The following is an 18,730-nucleotide window of genomic DNA, read 5'->3' on the forward strand; positions in this document are numbered from 1 at the left end:
GGGACAAGTAGAACAAGAGTGGCGGCAGCCAGCAGCCTTTAATGTTAGGTTTAAGATAGTTATAATTCAGCTAGCATGGAATTTCTAAAAACATGTTTAGTCTTGGAAACTGTTGTGCAAAAGTCTTGAACCAGTTGTTTATTTGCTTTTGCTAGGGAAATGGGTGAACATTTTAATACACATGGTATAGTAGGGCATATAGTGTATATTAAAATTATACGGTATACAAGACAAAAACAGTGCTTCACAATTCAAATGACCTTGAAAGTCAATATTTGGTATGAGCAGCTTTACTCTTCAACACAGCCAACTTTCTGAGGCAGCTTTCTGCTAGTAACAAAGTGCCTACATATGAAGTTACATGTACAAATGAGTTCTTTGCTAAGTTGACTGTTATGTGTAGATTGGTTGATCCTTTGGACTCAAATAGACTGAAAAAGCAGCCAATATAAAACACTAAAGATACAAACACACAACTTTGCAAGAGCTTGAGAAAGCCTGTAACACCACAGAAAAACAGAAAATGTGCTGGTAATTTTCTGCCAGGACGTTTTCAGTTTTTTTCCAGACGTTCACAGACTTTTCCAGAAACGGTAAAACAAAAAATCCTGTAGATATAGAGTACACTCTCTGTTCTATTTAGGGACAGTTCCTTCAACTCTAAAATGGAAAAATCATTTTTTTCACAGTATATTTCCTGTATTATTAATGGATATTTTGCATTAATAGAAAAATTGAACATTCTGTTTATATTACCAATTACAGGCACTTCTTTTCACTGTAAATCATTAACCTCCTAAGACCCGAACTCTTCCACGACATGCATTTTTAATTTCTCGTTGATATTTGGGCATATTGGGGCCGGATGAATGTAAAAACAAAGAATTTCCAGATTTTTTTTTTTTATCTTATTTTTGTTTTTAAGAAAAATGAGAGCCACAAATGAGGATATTCATTTAAAATTTTGATAGAACAGTAGCAGTATAATGTCCTCGTAAGTGGATATCAGGCCCATGTAGAGCAAAATTGAGTATTTTGGTCAAAATAACCAAAAATGTGACGTCCACATATGTGGATGGCAGGTCCTAGGAGGTTAAATGTACTTTTTTATATCCTTAACCATACATTCCTATAATTACTACCTAATATATCATTTGCTCAAAACTTCTTAAACTAAAACTTCTTAAATTAATCTGTGCCAAGTACACAACAACATTGGTACAATTAATGTTAGGTATTATTTTATTCTCCTCAACTCAAAAAAACTAATTTTTTATTGACTAAACAGCTAATACATGAACCAAATAACTCACAATCTTTCAAATTTGAGCATTTTAATTTTCCATTAAAAAGGTTTGTAGTCATGTAAATGTGTTCATGTATATACATAAGGGATGGGTATTCACTAACTGATATGATTCTGATTCAATTCAATTCAATTTTACTCAGACAGTCAGAAATATTATAATTCTGATCATTTACAGTACATATCCATATTTGTATATCTATGTATAAAACAAACACTGTGAGACTTCATCAGAAGTGTGAGCGTCACAGCAGATGCCTTTGTGTCAAAGTAACTGAGGATAAAACACAGAAAAACACGAAGGATTTTCCTGGCCTGGCTTTTTATAGCAGATAACCTAAAAATATTCTGCAGGAGATCAAAAACGGAAGAAAACCATGAATCAACATCTGAACATCACCTGATGCTGAAGTGAAACAGAGCAGACCTCTTATCAGAGGTTATTTTTGAAAAAACAAAACTGTGGGCAACAATTCTGGACTGCAGGAAACAGATTTTTTTATGGTGAGCTGGTTTTGAAGTACACTGAGAGAAATGACCTGCTCAGCATTACATAAATCCTATTTTCAGTATATGCTGGTCAGCTAGCTTAGTCTTTACTTTACTTTACCTTTGTATTTCTCCAGCTTCTCGTGTTCCTTCTTCCTGATGTTGCTGTCATTCGGAACTGCTACATCTATCACTACAGCCGTGTTCTTCTGCCACCACCATTTTGTCCGTCTGTACCTGGAAGTCCCACAGAATCTTAACTCTGTCATTCTCCATCACCCTTGGGGGCATCTCCCATTTTGACCTCGGGACTTCCAGGCCATATTCGGCACAGATGTTCCTGTACACTATGCCGGCCACTTGGTTATGGCGTTCCATGTATGCCCTGCCTGCTAGCATCTTGCACCCTGCTGTTATGTGCTGGATTGTCTCAGGGGCATCTTTACACAGCCTGGGGTCTTGCCTGGTGTGATAGACCCCAGCCTCTATGGATCTTGTGTTCAGAGCTTGTTCCTGTGCTGCCATGATTAGTGCCTCTGTGCTGTCTTTCAGTCCAGCTTTGTCCAGCCACTGGTAGGATTTCTGGATGTCAGCCACCTCCTCTATCTGCCGGTGGTACATACCGTGCAGGGGCCTGTCCTTCCATGATGGTTCCTCCTCTTTCTTGGGTTCCTGAGGTATTCACTGAGCACGCGGTCAGTTGGGGCCATCTTCGTGATGTATTCGTGGATGTTTGTTGTCTCATTCTGGACCGTGGTGGTGGTGTGGATCAGTGAATCAATGTCTCGTTCACTCTTGATGTCATCCATGTAGAGGAGGTGACTGACAACTGCTCCGTTCTGTAGTTGGTATCCGTAGCCAGCCTTGTCAATGATCTCACTACGTCATACCCAGCCCAGGGGCTCAATATCTTTCATGTTTGTTGGAGGTCATACTGAGCATTTTTGCCCAACCCATGTCTGAAACCAAATTTTCACCAGACCTGACACGTGTGCAAAATTTCATGAGTTTTTGAACATGTTTAGGCCCTCAAAAAGCCAATTCATTTGCAGAAATAATAATAATAACAATAATAATAAAAGCTACAAGCAGCAATGGGTGGGCCCTTGCACGCATGAAAATGGCACAAAATGTTAACAAATTCCTGTTGCACAGGGCTCCAAGAAACTTTTTTGTACATCTTGATAGCTTACATGAGGGTGCCAAAATTCAGACTCACAGATCAAGCATAGTGCAGGGGCTTCTGTTTTGAAATGTTCTAGGAGGAGCTGTGGATTTATTTTGAAATACTCAGTGAAAATGACCATATAACATGAGAGCCTTCGTCAAGTTGGAGGTCTGTGACAGGTTTCATGAATTTTTTAAGCTTAAAGCACAAAACTGCTGCAAATCAAAGACACATTTGTCCAATCTCCACCAAACTTCACAGGCATGGTGAGAGTCCAGCCCTGACCAGACTGATATGCAGTTTGTATGCAATACTGAGAGCGCCACCTAGTGGGAACAGGAAATACTCAGACGGGTATAATCATAATCTAATTGAGACAAATTTGTCCCAGCAGTCAGCTAATATGACAAATTCTCAAATTTAGATAAATATAAGAACACATTGTTGACACTGTTGACTCAAAATAACATTTTATTGTTATTGGGGTGAGTGTAGTAAACTAATAAGACAAATAGAGGAGGAAAAAGCAGTGATGCTGGCACATTTGGGAAGAACTGTAACTTCAACTGATTGGTCATTTAACAGTGATTTCCTTATCTGTTCATCTTTAATCTGACGTTATCATGGCAGTTTACCTGGTAAGAAGTAAACCATCTTCCTTCTGTGGTTAACCCGTAAGGTTTGTCCAAAGTTGCCTGGATAAGCCAAAATCCTGCTCTGTAGTATTTGGCTCTGGTGTGTCATTTATAAACTAAAGCATTAATTTCAGTTTATTAACTGTGTGTCTATCATGTCCTTCATGATGCTGAAAAACAAACATTTTCCAAATTACAGGGTAAAATTGCTCATACTGGAGATTTCAAAACCCTTTTCCTTTAAAATGTGCATGCAAGTATCCAAGCTGGATTTTTTCAGCAGTTTAGGTTGTTGGTGTAATGATGTTGGGTAATTTTCACTTTGTGCCCCCTAATACCAAAGGATGGCTGCTTCCAGCAGGGTAAACGCACCACGTAGAGCACCTGTGGCAAGTGATTTGGTGTTTTTTTCTCCCAGCTGGATGGCAGGTTGGAAGAGACACAGCGTAGCTCCATTAGATTATTTTTCAACAATGTGCCTCATACAGTATAAAACAGCCTCTTTAAATGTATTAATACTCGTACTACACTGAAAGAGCTGCAAAAGCACAACAGTAATCCAGCTGTTAAACATGTCATGTCTGTTTCAATAGTCCCGTATGAAGTATAAGAAAAGTATATGAACAAATCACTTAACTAGACGCCCCAAAAATACTTCACGAAGAAAGGGCATCGTATCAGAATTACATACATCTTGCAATCACAGTTCACATTATAAGCCATGTGGGACAGTAATTTGGAAATGTGAGCAGAAACCCATACTAACATCATGAATACGCACCTCAGACCATAAATGATTCATGTGAACAAATGTCACATGATAAATTAAGTCTTTTTAATCAAAATATACCAGGCATGTGTATGAATAAATGAATGCTAATTCATTTGAGAAAACAATTTAAAGAGTAATTTGAGTCGGCTTGGTGCTACAGCCTAAGTTTAACTTTGCTTCACATATTGGAAGTTTAACAGAAAAAAAAGAAAAGAAAAAATGCAATGAACTAATTTAGCAACGCAAGAATTACAAAATAAAATAAAAATTAAGAACTCAAACACACAGGCCTAGAGACTGCTCGACAACCCAGAAACCAGCGATCGCAGTATTCCCCAACCAGTCTGGGGTGGTCGCTGGAGGGTGCTGGCAGTAGTTAGATTTGTCACAAAGAGGTATAAGCCTTGTATAAGGCTTGATTATTATAAGTTTACTGGGCTCCACTTGGTTCCAAGTAACATATCCTTTGCGAATCAGATGGCGAGCGTGGACTTCAAAGAAGTACAATCAGACAGCTCAGCCATGATGTCTGCAGCTGTCCGTCTCCACAACAGGCTTTAGACTCTGACGGAGACGATGACTGATTAGTTATTCCTGTTATACAGTCTGCTGCCTGGAGCGCGTGTTAGTGCATTAAATTCTCCACAGACGAGTCTGTGTGGTCACAAAAAATCTGGCAAGTGCCCAGATGTCTGCTTGGCCCCCATCTGATGATGACATCTACAGAGCTCTGACCAATCACCTGTGGATAAGGTGATGCACCGAAACCTTCCTTGTGATTGGTCACTAACAGGTCTCTACAGTCTTACATCGTTACCTTGGAAGACACAAAGCTGTCTACTAAAAACAAACTACTTGCCAAGAAGCAGTGAAACTGTACAAGGGTGACACAACTTAGAACCAGACGTTCAAAGCAGAAGCTGCACCTTTGAAACATGTTTTAGCATTAAGGCACAATTTTTCAGTTTTCGGTTGCGTCACATTTTTAAGTTTCACTACGACTTGGTGAGTCGCAGTATGAACCAGGAAAGATATTTATATGATACACACTTTATCATGAACCTGGTTTTTGTTCTTATGCCTTTCATTTACACTTCAGGATAAATCATTTTGATAGTCTGATGGCACATGTGGTTAAATCAAAGCAGAATACAGTAAGGTCACATCATTCACAGCGGTTAGCAGCAAAGTTGGTGAATAAAACAAAGAAGGCTGATTGAAAAAAAAAAATAGTGCTACAAAAATATTACCTAATTTCTAAAATAACCTCATTTTAAATCTCTGTAGTACACGAAGCATGACACTAAGGAATGATGACCACTACAGCTGTCCCGAGGCTTCTCAAGACCAAGTTACAACCCTGGTATAGGACCATACGACTCTTTGTGCAGTAAAAAAAATGTAGCATTACATTGAGTGTCTCTCTTCTAAGACTGTGCAGTACTGAGTGTGGAAATTATGACAAATGTTAGAACTGTGTTTAGTAACTTGCAATTTGATGTTTGAGAGGCTTAACAGACTGATTTTAAGAGGGCAATACTGATATTTCATATTGTAGGATTTCTATTATTATTAAGACTAAGAGTCTTCAATCTACCAATTTGAAAACTGACAGCATTAGTGATTTAAAGGTCTTGAAGGAGTTATTTGAAAGCTGACTGCAGTTCTTTGAATGCGGCTCGTCTTTGTTTCTGCTCCTCAGCTTGCTTTTTCTTGGCCTCTTGTTCCTGGCGGATCTCCGACTCAAATCGGTTGGATTCATTGATGGCCTTGACCTGTTCAACAGAAAAACACAAAGCTGCCTTAGTAAAGAAGTGAGAATCACAAAATGAAGAAGAGAATCCTCTGACCTCTAAACAACAGCTTTCAGGGTTTTCATCAATCTACTGTTAATTTGTACCTTTAGTTTTTAGTCAGTGAGTGAAACGCATGCACATGTGACATAAATGAGTCATGTCGAGATGACTCAACCACTGGAAAATATTCTACTTCCTTGCTTGAAATGCTTTTGCAGCACGTCTTGGATTACTGTCAACACTTATTACAAAGCACAGTCCAGTCAGTAGCAGAGGATCTGTTTTTCATATTGGTGTGTAGAATTCACACAGTCAGACTCACACAGCCACTAATCACACCGTTGCATGTTAAGGCAGAGATCAACAACAAGGTCAAAAAATAAACACATTAAAAGTAAGATAAAAAAAAATAAAACAAGGAGAAATGTCTAAAAATGAACAACCACAGGAAGATTAATCTACACGAGGTCTGTCAGCTTTAAGCGACCTGATAGCAGAGGGAAGGATTATAAGTACCTGTTTGTTCTACACTGAGGTAACGGCCTGAGAGCAACTTCCTGAACTCAGATGACAAAACATGTCCAGGATGGATAATAAGGCAGAGGCCAGCCACCCTTTGGAGAGAGCTCATTTCTGCAGTCACTACCCAAAGCTTGTCACCATAGGTGAGGGCGTAGATCGACTGGTAAATCGAGAGCTTCGCTTTTACACTCAGCTCTCTCTTCACCACAAGGATCGGTACAGCACCCGCATCACTGCAGCTACAGCACCGATCCTCAATCTCATGAACAAGACTCTGAGATACTTAAACTCCTCCACCTGGTCAGGGATGAGTTCCTGCCCTGGAGTGGGCACTCCACCCTATTCAGCTGAGGACCATGGATATAATAATACTTTAAATATTTTCCAAGGGTCTCTTGTGTTCATTGTGGAAACAAGATTGCCCACAAATATTTTAGTCTGTTCTTCTTAGTGTTAACGCCAAATAATTAGTCTTGATTTCAATTATTTATACGTTTTTAGGAAGTGCAATGCATCCCTCTTTCTCTGTGCCACTAATGAAATGATGTGTTTTTCAATAGAAAGTTGAGAATCATCATGGAGTTTCCGCTGTAACTTCACAGCAAGGAGGTTCTGGTTCAAATTTCTGTGTAGATTTTGCACATTTTCTCTGCGAGTTTGCTCCAGGTACTCTGGATTCTTCCCATAGTTCAAAGAAATACATACTAGGTTAATTGGTGATGAACTAAACTGGCCACAGACGTTGATGAAAGTTAAGTGCAATGACTAGATGACATGCAATGATCAGAAAGACTAGGAAAATTCTATAGAATAAATCCTACTCTATTCCATTTCAACTTACTTTAGCTTCAAAAAAGGTCTTGGCTCCTTTGACCCCCTCTGTAGAGACGTCAATTTCAGAGAGGCGAGCAAGGGCACAGAGGCCGCTGTCCTCTGCCAGCTCTCCTGCTGCTGCCTTCCTGAAAATCAGTAGGAACTGTGGAAGACAAGAACAACAAACAGATACTGATAGAACAGGAACTTCGATTCTGACTCTGAATTTTAATTTTAAAAAAACAAACAAAAAAACCCTCTTGCTTCACCTCTCTGAAGCTGAGCTTGTTGTCGAGGTCTTCATCCACCTCTTTGATCATATTCTTCAAGCCGATGTGTGTCTGCGGAGCTCCAAGCTTCTCCATCATCAGCTTCAGCTCCATTAGGTCAATGTAGTTGTCCTTACCAGCATCATACCTTGACAGAATTAAACAGAAGAACAACTGTTGCTACATTTGCTGAAAGAGTTCATGCTGGTTCTGACAGAATACGCAGTGCATCACAGTCAGGGAGGAAATTATTTGAACCCCTGCTGATTTTGTAAGTTTGTCCACTAACAAAGAAATGACCAGTCTACAATTTCAGTGGTAGGTTTATTTGAACAGAAAAAAATCCAGACAAATGCATTTCAAAAAAGTCATAAATTGATTTGAATTTTCATGAATGAAATAAGTATTTGATCAATCAGCAAGTTTTCTGGCTCCCAGGTGTTTTTATACAGGTAACAAGCTGACATTTGGAGCCTTCTCAGCTCGTTACCTGTATAAAAGACAGCTGTCCATAGAAGCAATCAATCGATCCAGATTCCAAACTCTGCACCATGGCCAAGACCAAAGAGTTTTCCATGGATATCAGGGACAAGATTGTGGACCTACACAGGACCATCGCCAAGCAGCTGGGTGAGAAGGTGACAACAGTTGGTGCGATTATTCGCATATGGAAGAATCATAAAATAACTGCCAGTCTCCCTCGGTCTGGCGCTCCACACAAGATCTCACCTCGTGGAGTTTATGATAATAAGAACGGTGAGGAATCAGGCCAGAACTACTGGACTAAGAAGTTCTGGGCTGGGAACTAAGAAGCATATTAAGGTCTTGGAGCGGCCTAGTCAGTCTCCAATCCCACAGAAAATCTGTGGAGGGAGCTGAAGGTTGGAGTTGCCAAACACCAGCCATGAAACATTGATGTCTTTGCAGAGGATCTGCAAAGACGAGTGGGACAAAATCCCCGCTGAGATGTGTGCAAAAAAAAAAAAAAAAAAATCTGACCTCTATGATTACCAGCAAAGAGGGGCAACCATCTGGCATAGCCGGTTGGGGGTAAAAGGAGAAAGACAACCAGAGATTAATAATAAATAATTATTAAATGCAGAGTGGTGGATAAACTAGAGATGTTCCTAATGATTAATCACTTTGTCGACTAAAAGAAAAAAAAGTTTTAGTCATCTAAAACTAAGAGACACTCAGATATTAAGGTGCACTTGAGAACAGTCTAATGGAGCATATGAACAAACTAATAACCAAAGGTATTTAAAACCATTTATCGCATTTTTCAGTAATGACTTTGTCGCACTGTGACTTAAATGAGGGGCTTATCTGGAGTCAGGTCCAAGGGGCGGCAGCAGGGAATGAGGCGGCATTTGGTGAAATGCAGGGAAGGCTGGACATATTGCTAATCCATCACCCAATGAGCAAGTGGTTTGGTGACGGCGGGAAGGAAAAACTCCTTTTTAACAGGTAGAAACCTCCAGAAGAACCAGGCTCAGGGAGGGGCGGGGCCATTTGGCGCAACCAATTAGGGGTGAGGGGAAGAAGACAGGGGCAGCAGGGTGGCACGGTAGTTAGCACTCACAGCACGAAGTTCCTGAGTTCAATTCCACCATCAGGCCGGGGTCTTTCTGTGTGGAGTTTGCATGTTCTACCTGTGTTTGCGTGGGTTCTCCCACAGTCCAAAGACATGCACTTAGTGGGGGATAGGTTAATTGGAAACTCTAAATTGCCCATAGGTGTGAATGCAGGAGTGAGCGTGAATGTTTGTCTCTGTCTACGTGTTAGCCCTGCAGGCCATACCTAACCTTCCTGTATACCAGGGGTGTCCAACTCCAGGCCTCGAGGGCCGGTGTCCTGCAGGTTTTAGGTCTCACCCTGGGTCAACACACCTGAATCACATGATTAGTTCATTACCAGGCCTCTGGAGAACTTCAAGACATGTTGAGGAGCTCATTTAGCCTTTTGAATCAGCTGTGTTGGATCTAGGACACATCTAAAACCTGCAGGACACCAGCCCTCGAGGCCTGGAGTTGCCCACCCCTGCTGTATACTGTGCCAGCCACTTGGTTATGGCATTGTTAGGGACATCGTTACACAGCCTGCACCTGGTTTCTTGCCTGGTGTGGTAGAGCCCAGCCTCTATCAGTCTTGTGCTTAGGGCTTGTTCCTATCTTTCATTCCAGCCATTGGTAGGATTTCTCAGTATCAGCCACTTCTTCTATCTGCTGATGCTGCATGCCGTGCAGGGGCTTGTCCTCCCATGATGGTTCAGTTTCAGCTGCCTAAGGTATTCACTAAGCACATGATCAGTTATAGCCATCTTTCTGATGTACTCATGGATCTTTGTTGTTTCATCCTGGATAGTGGTTCTGAACCCTTAATGTGTTTTAATTTGCTGTAAGAAGAGACATGGTGATATTCGTAGGTGAGCACAGTTAGGGGGCAGGTTAAACATGCACTGGAGCCTGGAACAGGAGGTATGCCCACAGGGAGCAGAAACTGAAGGAGTGTCAGAAATAGTTGTTGACTAATTGACTTGTTTAAAAAAAAAAAAAAAAAAAAAAAAAAAAAAAAAAAAAAAAAAAAACCTGACAGATTAGTTGACTGCCAAATAATCCTTAGTTGCAGCCCTACTCTGCACCTTACTAAATATCCCCTAAATAAGTTAAAATTACATTGTTAATTTGTTTTACAACGATCTCATAAAAGCAACAAGATGAAACATGTTGTTAAAACAAAGGTTTTCTATAGAATTGTGTTTCTTCACCCTGCGTTGCAAAAGAATTTAACTTTCTACGTCTCCAAAAAGGAACACCGTTGATGATAACTGTAACAAATGTGCAGTACGGGGAAGTGGCACACACTGTTTAAACTAAACACATTTACACAGCAGCTTATCAGTTCAAACTGGAATGTTTGCTGTAATCCATTAGTTCTCACAGCTAGAATTGCTCATGAATGGGAAACGTCTTCTCAGTTTTTTAATCAGTGTAGAGAATCCTGCAAACATGTAGTTGTTACTTAGTGTGTTTACGAGGGTAAATACACTGTTAAATTTAATTAAACTGTTAAATCTTAAACTAACTGCAATTTAAGTTAGTTTATGTCAGAGTAGAACGCTTGCATGTACACGCCAACCTCTATCAACTTGTATAGTGCGTGCAAGTTTTCTTCCTGCAACATACAAATGTGATTGTTTCAGGAGAATGTATTTTCCTCATGTTCATGGCATGAAAATGTTTGGACATTCTGCAAAATTTCGTGATTTGATTATGTGACCATCTCACAAAAAGGCAGAACAGCACCCCCATCGTGTTTCTACGTCAGTACGTGCGGTCAATTCATGTCATTTTTAACCTTCATTGTAACTGCATCTAGTTAAGGAGAGCACCGCTCTTTAAACAAAAATGTTTTTAACTCCCAAGACAAATTTACAAGAACAAACTGTAAAGCTCTGATGTCTCAGGAACAATAAAGAGTTTATGCCATAAGCAAAAAGCACTTAAGTGGCCTAGACAGGCCGAGACAAGCTAGAAACTTGAAGAATCTGGGTTGGGCATTGCAAGGAAGCAGCCATGACTTGTGAACATGCAAACATTACCAAAACATTTCTACCCCGATCTGATTTTTACTGCACTACAAAATTCTTAAACTATGTTTTAAAAGAACAAAGAAAACAAAGTAGCAAAAAAACCCAAAACAAAACTTGATGAATGTTATGAGCTTGAAACGATCTTTGAATGTGGTTTTGGAATGACCATGTCAACATTTCTGGATACTTCGTGCTGAGAATTTTAAATGTGATTTCTGGCATTTGCAGCAGGCAAATGGCATTTAGTTTAATTACATCTAAGAGAAGACGGACAGTTCTACACTACATTTCCAAAACAGGGCAACTCAATCAAAATCATGAAGGATTAACAGTTCAGAGGAGGCTGCTGCTCCTCTATGTTGAGAGGTAACAGGGAGAACAAAGTACATTTCATGAAGAGAGTAGTTGAGTTTGCTGAAATTAAATGTCTGCAACATCTGGAAGAGGGGTCAGGCCAGCACACGTGAGACTGCCATGGGCTCCTGATGTCTTCCACAGGCAGAACTTCCTTTTTATTTTAGGTTAATCTCTTATTTGCAAAGACACATAAAATGAGCGCTGTCTCCTAATACACCTCATAACGGTTAGACCTGCATGTAACAGGTTATTAACAAGACTCATGCAAAGCTGCGTTTGTGGTTTAGCCATTTATAGTCTTCTGTACGGGGCCAAACAACATTAACACCATTAACTGTAAATAACAACTAATTATCAGTCCGCACTATGTCAGACAACAACAACTAAAAATGAAAATGAAAAATGAACACTGACTTGAGTTGCCTCCATGTTTCTTCTTTACAGTGATGATGTGACATTTTTTATTGTTCTTTTGCAAATGTCCCTGGAAATCACATATGAAGGATAATGCAGACAGCCAAAGAAACAGCGCGCATATATCTATATTCATATTTCTATCCATAGGGAGGAAGAGAGACGCAGTTGTTTATTCTGTCATTTGTAGTAGATGGATAAGGCAAGTTATTTCCTGTTTAATTACGATTTGAGCTACACCAGCAAACTGTCAAGTCAACTTCCTTAATCTCAGTGCGTAATCTCAATGCTACTTCCTTGAAAACCAGTGCCCAGTAAAATGACATTAAAACGGGGCAGCGATAGGCATTTCCGAATTGTAGCTCAGTTTAACAGGGATATTGTGAAACACTCACGTTTTGAACAAAGTTTCCATATCTTTGATCTGCTTTCGAGAGAACTCTTTAAACTCGGTGTAGGGGTTGAAGACCTTCATGCTGGGTTGGGAGTGTTCACCAATCCCCTCGTTCAGCTCTTCTCGCCGCAACAGTTTAGCGCCCAGCTCCGAGTTCGCGTTGGCCGTATTCGGTTTCTCTTCCGAACCAGTGTGCTGTCCGGGAGCATCCACGGCGACAGGATCCTCGGCTCCTTCTTCTATCTGCAGCCGACGGCTGAGTTTGGACGAGAGCTCATCTGTGGCCATTTTCAAACCAGGAAACTAATAATCAAGAGACGGACACATGTCTGATAAACGTGTTACAGCCAGAGAATACAGAAACAATACAGAGTGTATATCAAAATCACAAAAACACTCACCTTTCTTTATTTTTCTGTCAAATAATGCAAAGTTAACATAAATACCGCCACTGCAGAATGTACAGGACGCCAGATAACTGTTCAGTACGCTGTCACGTTTATTACCACACCTTTTAAAGTGGCAGTTAGCGTAGTTGTAGGACGGGCGTGTTTTCAGACTGTCGTGCTCAGAAGCCACTAAAGCCTTTTAAGCCTCGAATAGTGTCCTGAATTTTACAAAAAACAGACAGCCCCCCCCACACACACACCACCCACCCCAGCTCCACCTCCACTTCCACTTCCCACGGATTAAAAAAGTAAAAGAAAAGAGAAATCTTCAACACAGAAAGGCCACAAACAGATTAAAACACACCTGGCTGCATTTCATTATCTCACCTATGGAGACAGCTCTGTACATGTTGCTCCACTCCTGCGTGTCTTCACCTTTCTGCACTCCTAGTTATCCTTATTATCTATGTTTTATTTATTAGTTTTACTAACATAACATCCCACAAATGACTTATGATTATTTTAACGTAACTCAAGCAATGAACCAGTGTTGTGTTTACACATATAAACAACTTAGCAGAGAACCAATTTTGGAACTTGTAACTACGGTACTGACGACAAACAACACGTAGTTGTTCCACTTTCTTTAGCTGAATCTTGGTGTCATCTCTGGTATTTCAGTTTGACAGGCGTTAAACGGTATTTTTGCACCAACGAGTTGACTTACAAAAAGAACTTGGCATATCTCAGCCTGGTGTGCAGTGTGAGCTTAAAAACAAAACTGCCCACTGCACACAAACAAATAAACAATAAGAACTGTAAAACACACCCAGACACAGTCAATATGTTCAAATTTGCTCATTTATTTACACATGCTTTTCCATGGCACAAGCCTGTGAAATGACATTCACTACCCATGATGTGTATGCTTTGCACACTTTGTTTCTCCTTCGCACAGCATGTCCTGCTTGCGCTGTCACACTCCCACTCTCCTCTTCCACAGACCAGCTTCTGACACTGCTTTTTAGCCTCGTCATAAGCTGCTCTGCCACCTACTCTCTTACCAGATACTAAAAATAAGGGAGGCATGATTAGAAAGATGGGCACCCCAGCTACTACCCAATCTCACTCATAAATGTAGACATTAAAATACTTTGCAAAGCCCTTGCAAGAAGATTAGAAAAAGTCACTCCATTCATAAATATATGCTGATCAAACAGGTTTTATCAAGGCAGACACTCAGCCAATAATACACAGAGACCAATTAATGTAATAGATTATTGCTTTGATTCATTATTCATAAATTGGATCAAAGCACTATACAGCTCTCTAAATACATCTGTTAGGACAAATTATGTTACATCCCAGAGCTGTCTAAATCTAAAGAGGTGCACCAGACAGTGGTTCATTTTCATCCAACCACTAGCAGCAGCAAAATGTAGATATTAAAGGAATTTAAACTGAAAATACAGACCATAAGATAAGCCTATATGCTGATGATGTATTGCCTTTCCTTCTGAAGACAATAACATTCATAGATAAGTTCTCATCCATATCAGACTACTCCATTAACTGGAGTAAATCAACAGTTCTACGTCTGAGCTGCGAATTTCAGAACACCTCCACCAGTCCACTACAATTAGGTAACATTAGATAATTAGGTATAGATTTTTCGACCAGGCTCTCACACTTGGTACAGTTGAATCATATTCTCCCACTAAGAAGAAGAAGAAGATCCCACGCATTGGAATACTTTACTTATATCAGTCATGGGAAGAGTCGCACCACTTAAAATGATGGTTCTGTTTCAAACAGACAACTGGTTCTTGCTGATCTCTAATAAACTCTTTACTGCCTGGTTTAAGTCACTAGAAAAAAAAACATCATGTATAAGTTTGAAAACTCTATTAAAGCCAAAAAAACAATGGTGGTCTACAACTACCAAAATTGTATTACTCCTTCTTGACCAATAGATTGTTTTATCTTTCAAAATGGATCAAATCAAGCTCACCTGTGGCTGCACCTAGAAGAAGCATTGTGTGGGAAAGTGAAAATCTCTAGTCTGACTTTCATAAGCTTAGAAAGCATTAAGCATCATAACTGCTTTAAAAGCCTTAACATAAACACCTCTCTGACAGCCTGGTGGGAATTTTTAATAAATAGCTCATTCTTAACTTATCCCATTTAAACTAACATCCATTTAACAATCCAGATATCTGCCAGAAACTTGATGGTCCGCGTCCTTTGAAAGCTCTGAGGAGGGGAGGTCCAGAATGTCTGGGGTGTAATAGCAGCCAGAGGGCAGGCAAGCAGACAAGGAGGTGAAGCAGATGTCCAGGTGAGTCCAAACTGTGAGAAACAACAACCTCTAACTTCAAGGAGAACAAGGTTACACAGGGAAAAGCAGGTAGAGGAGGTCTACAAGTCCAGAGGTTATGTGAAGACTATCCGCATGGTTTAGTTGCTGTATCCCAACCTCACTGAAGCTGAGCATCTTGGCTGACGTAAGTGAAACAAAAACATCACATATAGTCCTTACTGCCCTATGCATTGCTAAGAAAATTAGCCTCATAACTGCAAATGAAAAAAACAGTTTGTGTATTACTCAATGCAGAACTTTACTTCTAGATCACATTAGTTTGGAAAAAATGTCTGTCTCCTCGAAAAAACAAACAAACAAACTACTGGATGAATTTATTTCTTATTGGTCTGCACTGATCAGTTCCTTTACCCAGTTGGGGGTGGTCCGCTATAGTCACATTTCCCTGTGTGGCTTGCAGGTGGCTGGGGGTGAACTCTGGGTCTAAGGAAGTCTGGCAGTTTTCTGGGGTCCTAAAGGCTGCAGCTGCTGTTTTGTGGCATACGTATGTCTGCTTTGGTTGGTGGTGGTGGGTGGCTGTGGGGACTGCTGCCTTGTGGTCTTGGGATGTGGGGCCTGGGGTGGCTGGTGGCTGGTCTCCCTTGCGCAGGTCTGGGTGCAGGGCCCAGGATGGACCAGTAGTTGAGCGGGTGGTGTCACAACGGGACCCACACACAGATTCAATCACAGACACCAAGGATACAGTTCTCACACAAGCTTTAGTGCAAAACGTAAAAGTAAACAATGGCACAAGGAGAGATTGCTTAATGTGCTGGGAGGAGAAGGCTAGGGAGAATCTTGTGGCTTACTTGGCAGGAGGAGCAGAAGAAGCTCCTGGGAGAAGTAATATTGACCAGGTGAGTGTCCCGAGAGATGGGAGTGTGAAGTGAATCCAAGCTGGTTTGTACAGTGATCCAGAGCAGTGGAAGGCAGGAAGGCGGTGAAGCATGATCCAGAAAACCTGAAGCAGCCTGAGGATTTCCAAAATGGTGACCAGCATCCGGGTAGAGATGCAAACTGCACACAATGTGAGAACGAGGTAAGTTAATTATAGACGTGACTTGTGAAGCAAAGGTGGCCTGTTACTAACACGGGTTAGATAACAAACTGGCGAGGAACAGATGTGGACATTGGTCTTAAATACTGCCTGTTGATACTCCTGGATCAATGACAGGTGAGCATAACGGCCACCGTGCAGGGGAAAGCACAGCGTTCGATACTGTCGACCATAATATCCTATTAGAGCGATTAGAACATGCTGTAGGTATTACAGGTACTGCACTGCAGTGGTTTGTATCATATCTATCTAATAGACTCCAGTTTGTTGGAGAGTCCTCTTCACACACTGAGGTTAATTATGGAGTTCCACAGGGTTCAGTGCTAGGACCAATTCTGTTTACATCATACTGCCTGAGGGAAGCATGTATGATCAGATTATTATACATGCTTCCCATTAATGGCCTCATAGTACCATATCACTCTCACACTGCAGGTTTCTTCTGTTAATTTGTGCATTTTACTCTGTGAGAGGAAGTTCTCACTCACTTCCTGTATTTATAGCTTCCTGTTTATTGTTGACTTCACAGAAAGGGACAAGGTGAAGAGAGGGAAGAAAACTGTTGTTTAATAAAAGTGCATTTTAGGGTTTTGTTTGCTTTAGTGTTGTATGTATTATTGTAAAATGTAATGTGCACTTTAGAAGTGTGTGTTTTGTTGCTGGTGAAAAGTGAGTAAGAGGATGATTATAATATTTAGTCTCATGTCTTACCTGGATGACTGTATTCTATTTGTATGGACTAGCCCATTGGAGGCAATTTTGTTTGTATAGCTTGAGAGTATTTAAACAGAAGAACTTAGTTGTTCAAGAGACGAGGACCAGGTCAGTGTGCATGTGAGATTCATTTTGGTTGGTTTAAGTTTAGTTATGTTTATTTGTCCAAGGCAGCTTTTAAGTTATTGATTTTTTGTAAATATTTTTTGTCACAATGTTTGTAAATAAATCACCTGCTACATTGGACAGCATCTGTTTCCTGATCTTCTTCAGCCACTTTGGCCCAGCCATCTCAGTCATTTTGCAGAATTTGATTTCCTGCTCTTTTAGTTGTTCGGCTGTTTTGAGGAGTTACACAAAAATGTTTTCATGAGCTTTTGACTGAGATTCTGAGGTTTCTAAAGCTACGACTGATGTCTGTATTTAAATAGACTTTGTGTCACATCATACTAAACCTGTTCCCAGGGGCAAGAGGGACTTACGAAGTTAATAAGTTGTATTTGGGGAACTCCTGACTGAGGTTTCCCTGAGTCAAATCACCAAGAACAATGACTAAGGAGTCCCTGTTTCTCTGCTCCACACAGCATTTGCTGAGCAAGCAAGCACTGGGCTTGAGGTTGCACGTACACACAGACCAGAATAAATTAATAAAACTCATGTGGGGAGTTTGCAGTGAATGGAAAAAAATATTCCAGATGACTGTCACCAAAGCGGTTGCTAACAGGGGATCATATGATTGTTGGGTTCTCTGCTGTATTACTGTAGGGTCTACCTTACAATACAAAGCACCTTTTGGCGACTGTTGTTGTGATTTGGTGCTGTATAAGTAAAAATGAAACTGAACTGAAAGCAGTGTTTCTGAATAACACTGAGGATCTTCTTCAGTGTTATTCAGTCCCACCTCCAGCAGCTCCTAGAAAACAAGTTAGATGTGTAAAGGTAGCATGTGTCAATTTCATGCTGACAATGTTTCCGTCCTTGGCTACAGCTCTGAGAAGAGTCAAATCAGAGCCAACCCAGCTAAGGTCCAAGCGGTTCTGGATTGGCCAGAGCTAACCACTTGAAAACATCTTCAGCGCTGCCTCGGCTTCTCTGTGTCTTTTATGTTGCTTCAGTTGTCCAGTCTTAGAATATACATTGGCCACACATGTCAAAATTCACCTGTCATCCAGCCAAAGTTCGAGTTGCTACAATGTTGTCATATACAGACAACAATTTACCCATAATGTGAATCCTTAGACCCGTGTTCCCCAACTTTACATGAACATATAGAAACTATACAGGTATATTAAAGAAAGGAAAATAATAATAATAATAATAATAATAATAATAATAAAAGTCTCAGAGACGTCTGAGTGGCTGTCTGCCTGTGCCACCTGTCTTCAAAACAAAACTTCTGCCACTCTCCCAGTTGGTCTGCTGCATCATACCTGGAAGTGCCACTGGTCCCATATTGCACTGGATTTTGTTACCTGACTGCCTCCATCTGCAGGTAACACTGTCGTTCTCACAACTGACCGTTTTTCACACGCTGTATACTTCATTGCTCTCCCCAAGTTCCTCCTCGGCCATGAAACCACCCACATCGGTTTACTTAGAAATAACTCAGGAAGTAAAAGTTATCAGCAATATTTCATTATCTTTATGGAACGCCAGGACTGCCATAATGAATTAATTAAATACA

The 18,730-nt window shown here is 40.5% G+C and overlaps 1 protein-coding gene across 1 annotated transcript; it reads right to left on the bottom strand.

Annotated features, from left to right (window-relative positions):
- Positions 1–3,416: 3,416 nt before the first annotated feature.
- On the bottom strand, positions 3,417–13,049 carry efhd2 (EF-hand domain family, member D2). The gene is made up of 5 exons (XM_063465136.1): positions 12,929–13,049; positions 12,529–12,830; positions 7,771–7,918; positions 7,530–7,664; positions 3,417–6,145 (listed from the first exon to the last, which is right to left on the bottom strand). Exons 2-5 carry the CDS (start codon positions 12,813–12,815, stop codon positions 6,014–6,016), a joined length of 702 nt encoding a protein of 233 aa, XP_063321206.1. The 5' UTR covers positions 12,816–12,830; positions 12,929–13,049; the 3' UTR covers positions 3,417–6,013.
- Positions 13,050–18,730: the final 5,681 nt, after the last annotated feature.

The sequence above is a fragment of the Pelmatolapia mariae genome, linkage group LG20 (genome assembly GCF_036321145.2).
Source record: "Pelmatolapia mariae isolate MD_Pm_ZW linkage group LG20, Pm_UMD_F_2, whole genome shotgun sequence".
NCBI lineage: Eukaryota > Metazoa > Chordata > Actinopteri > Cichliformes > Cichlidae > Pelmatolapia > Pelmatolapia mariae.

Coding starts and splice junctions, on each gene's coding strand:
- efhd2 (XM_063465136.1), bottom strand. CDS start 12,815: ATGGCCACAGATGAGCTCTCGTCCAAACTCAGCCGTCGGCTGCAGATA. Junction 7,919..12,528: donor ATGGAAACTTTGTTCAAAAC/GTGAGTGTTTCA, acceptor AATTCTGTCAAG/GTATGATGCTGGTAAGGACA. Junction 7,665..7,770: donor ACAAGCTCAGCTTCAGAGAG/GTGAAGCAAGAG, acceptor TGTCTTCCACAG/TTCCTACTGATTTTCAGGAA.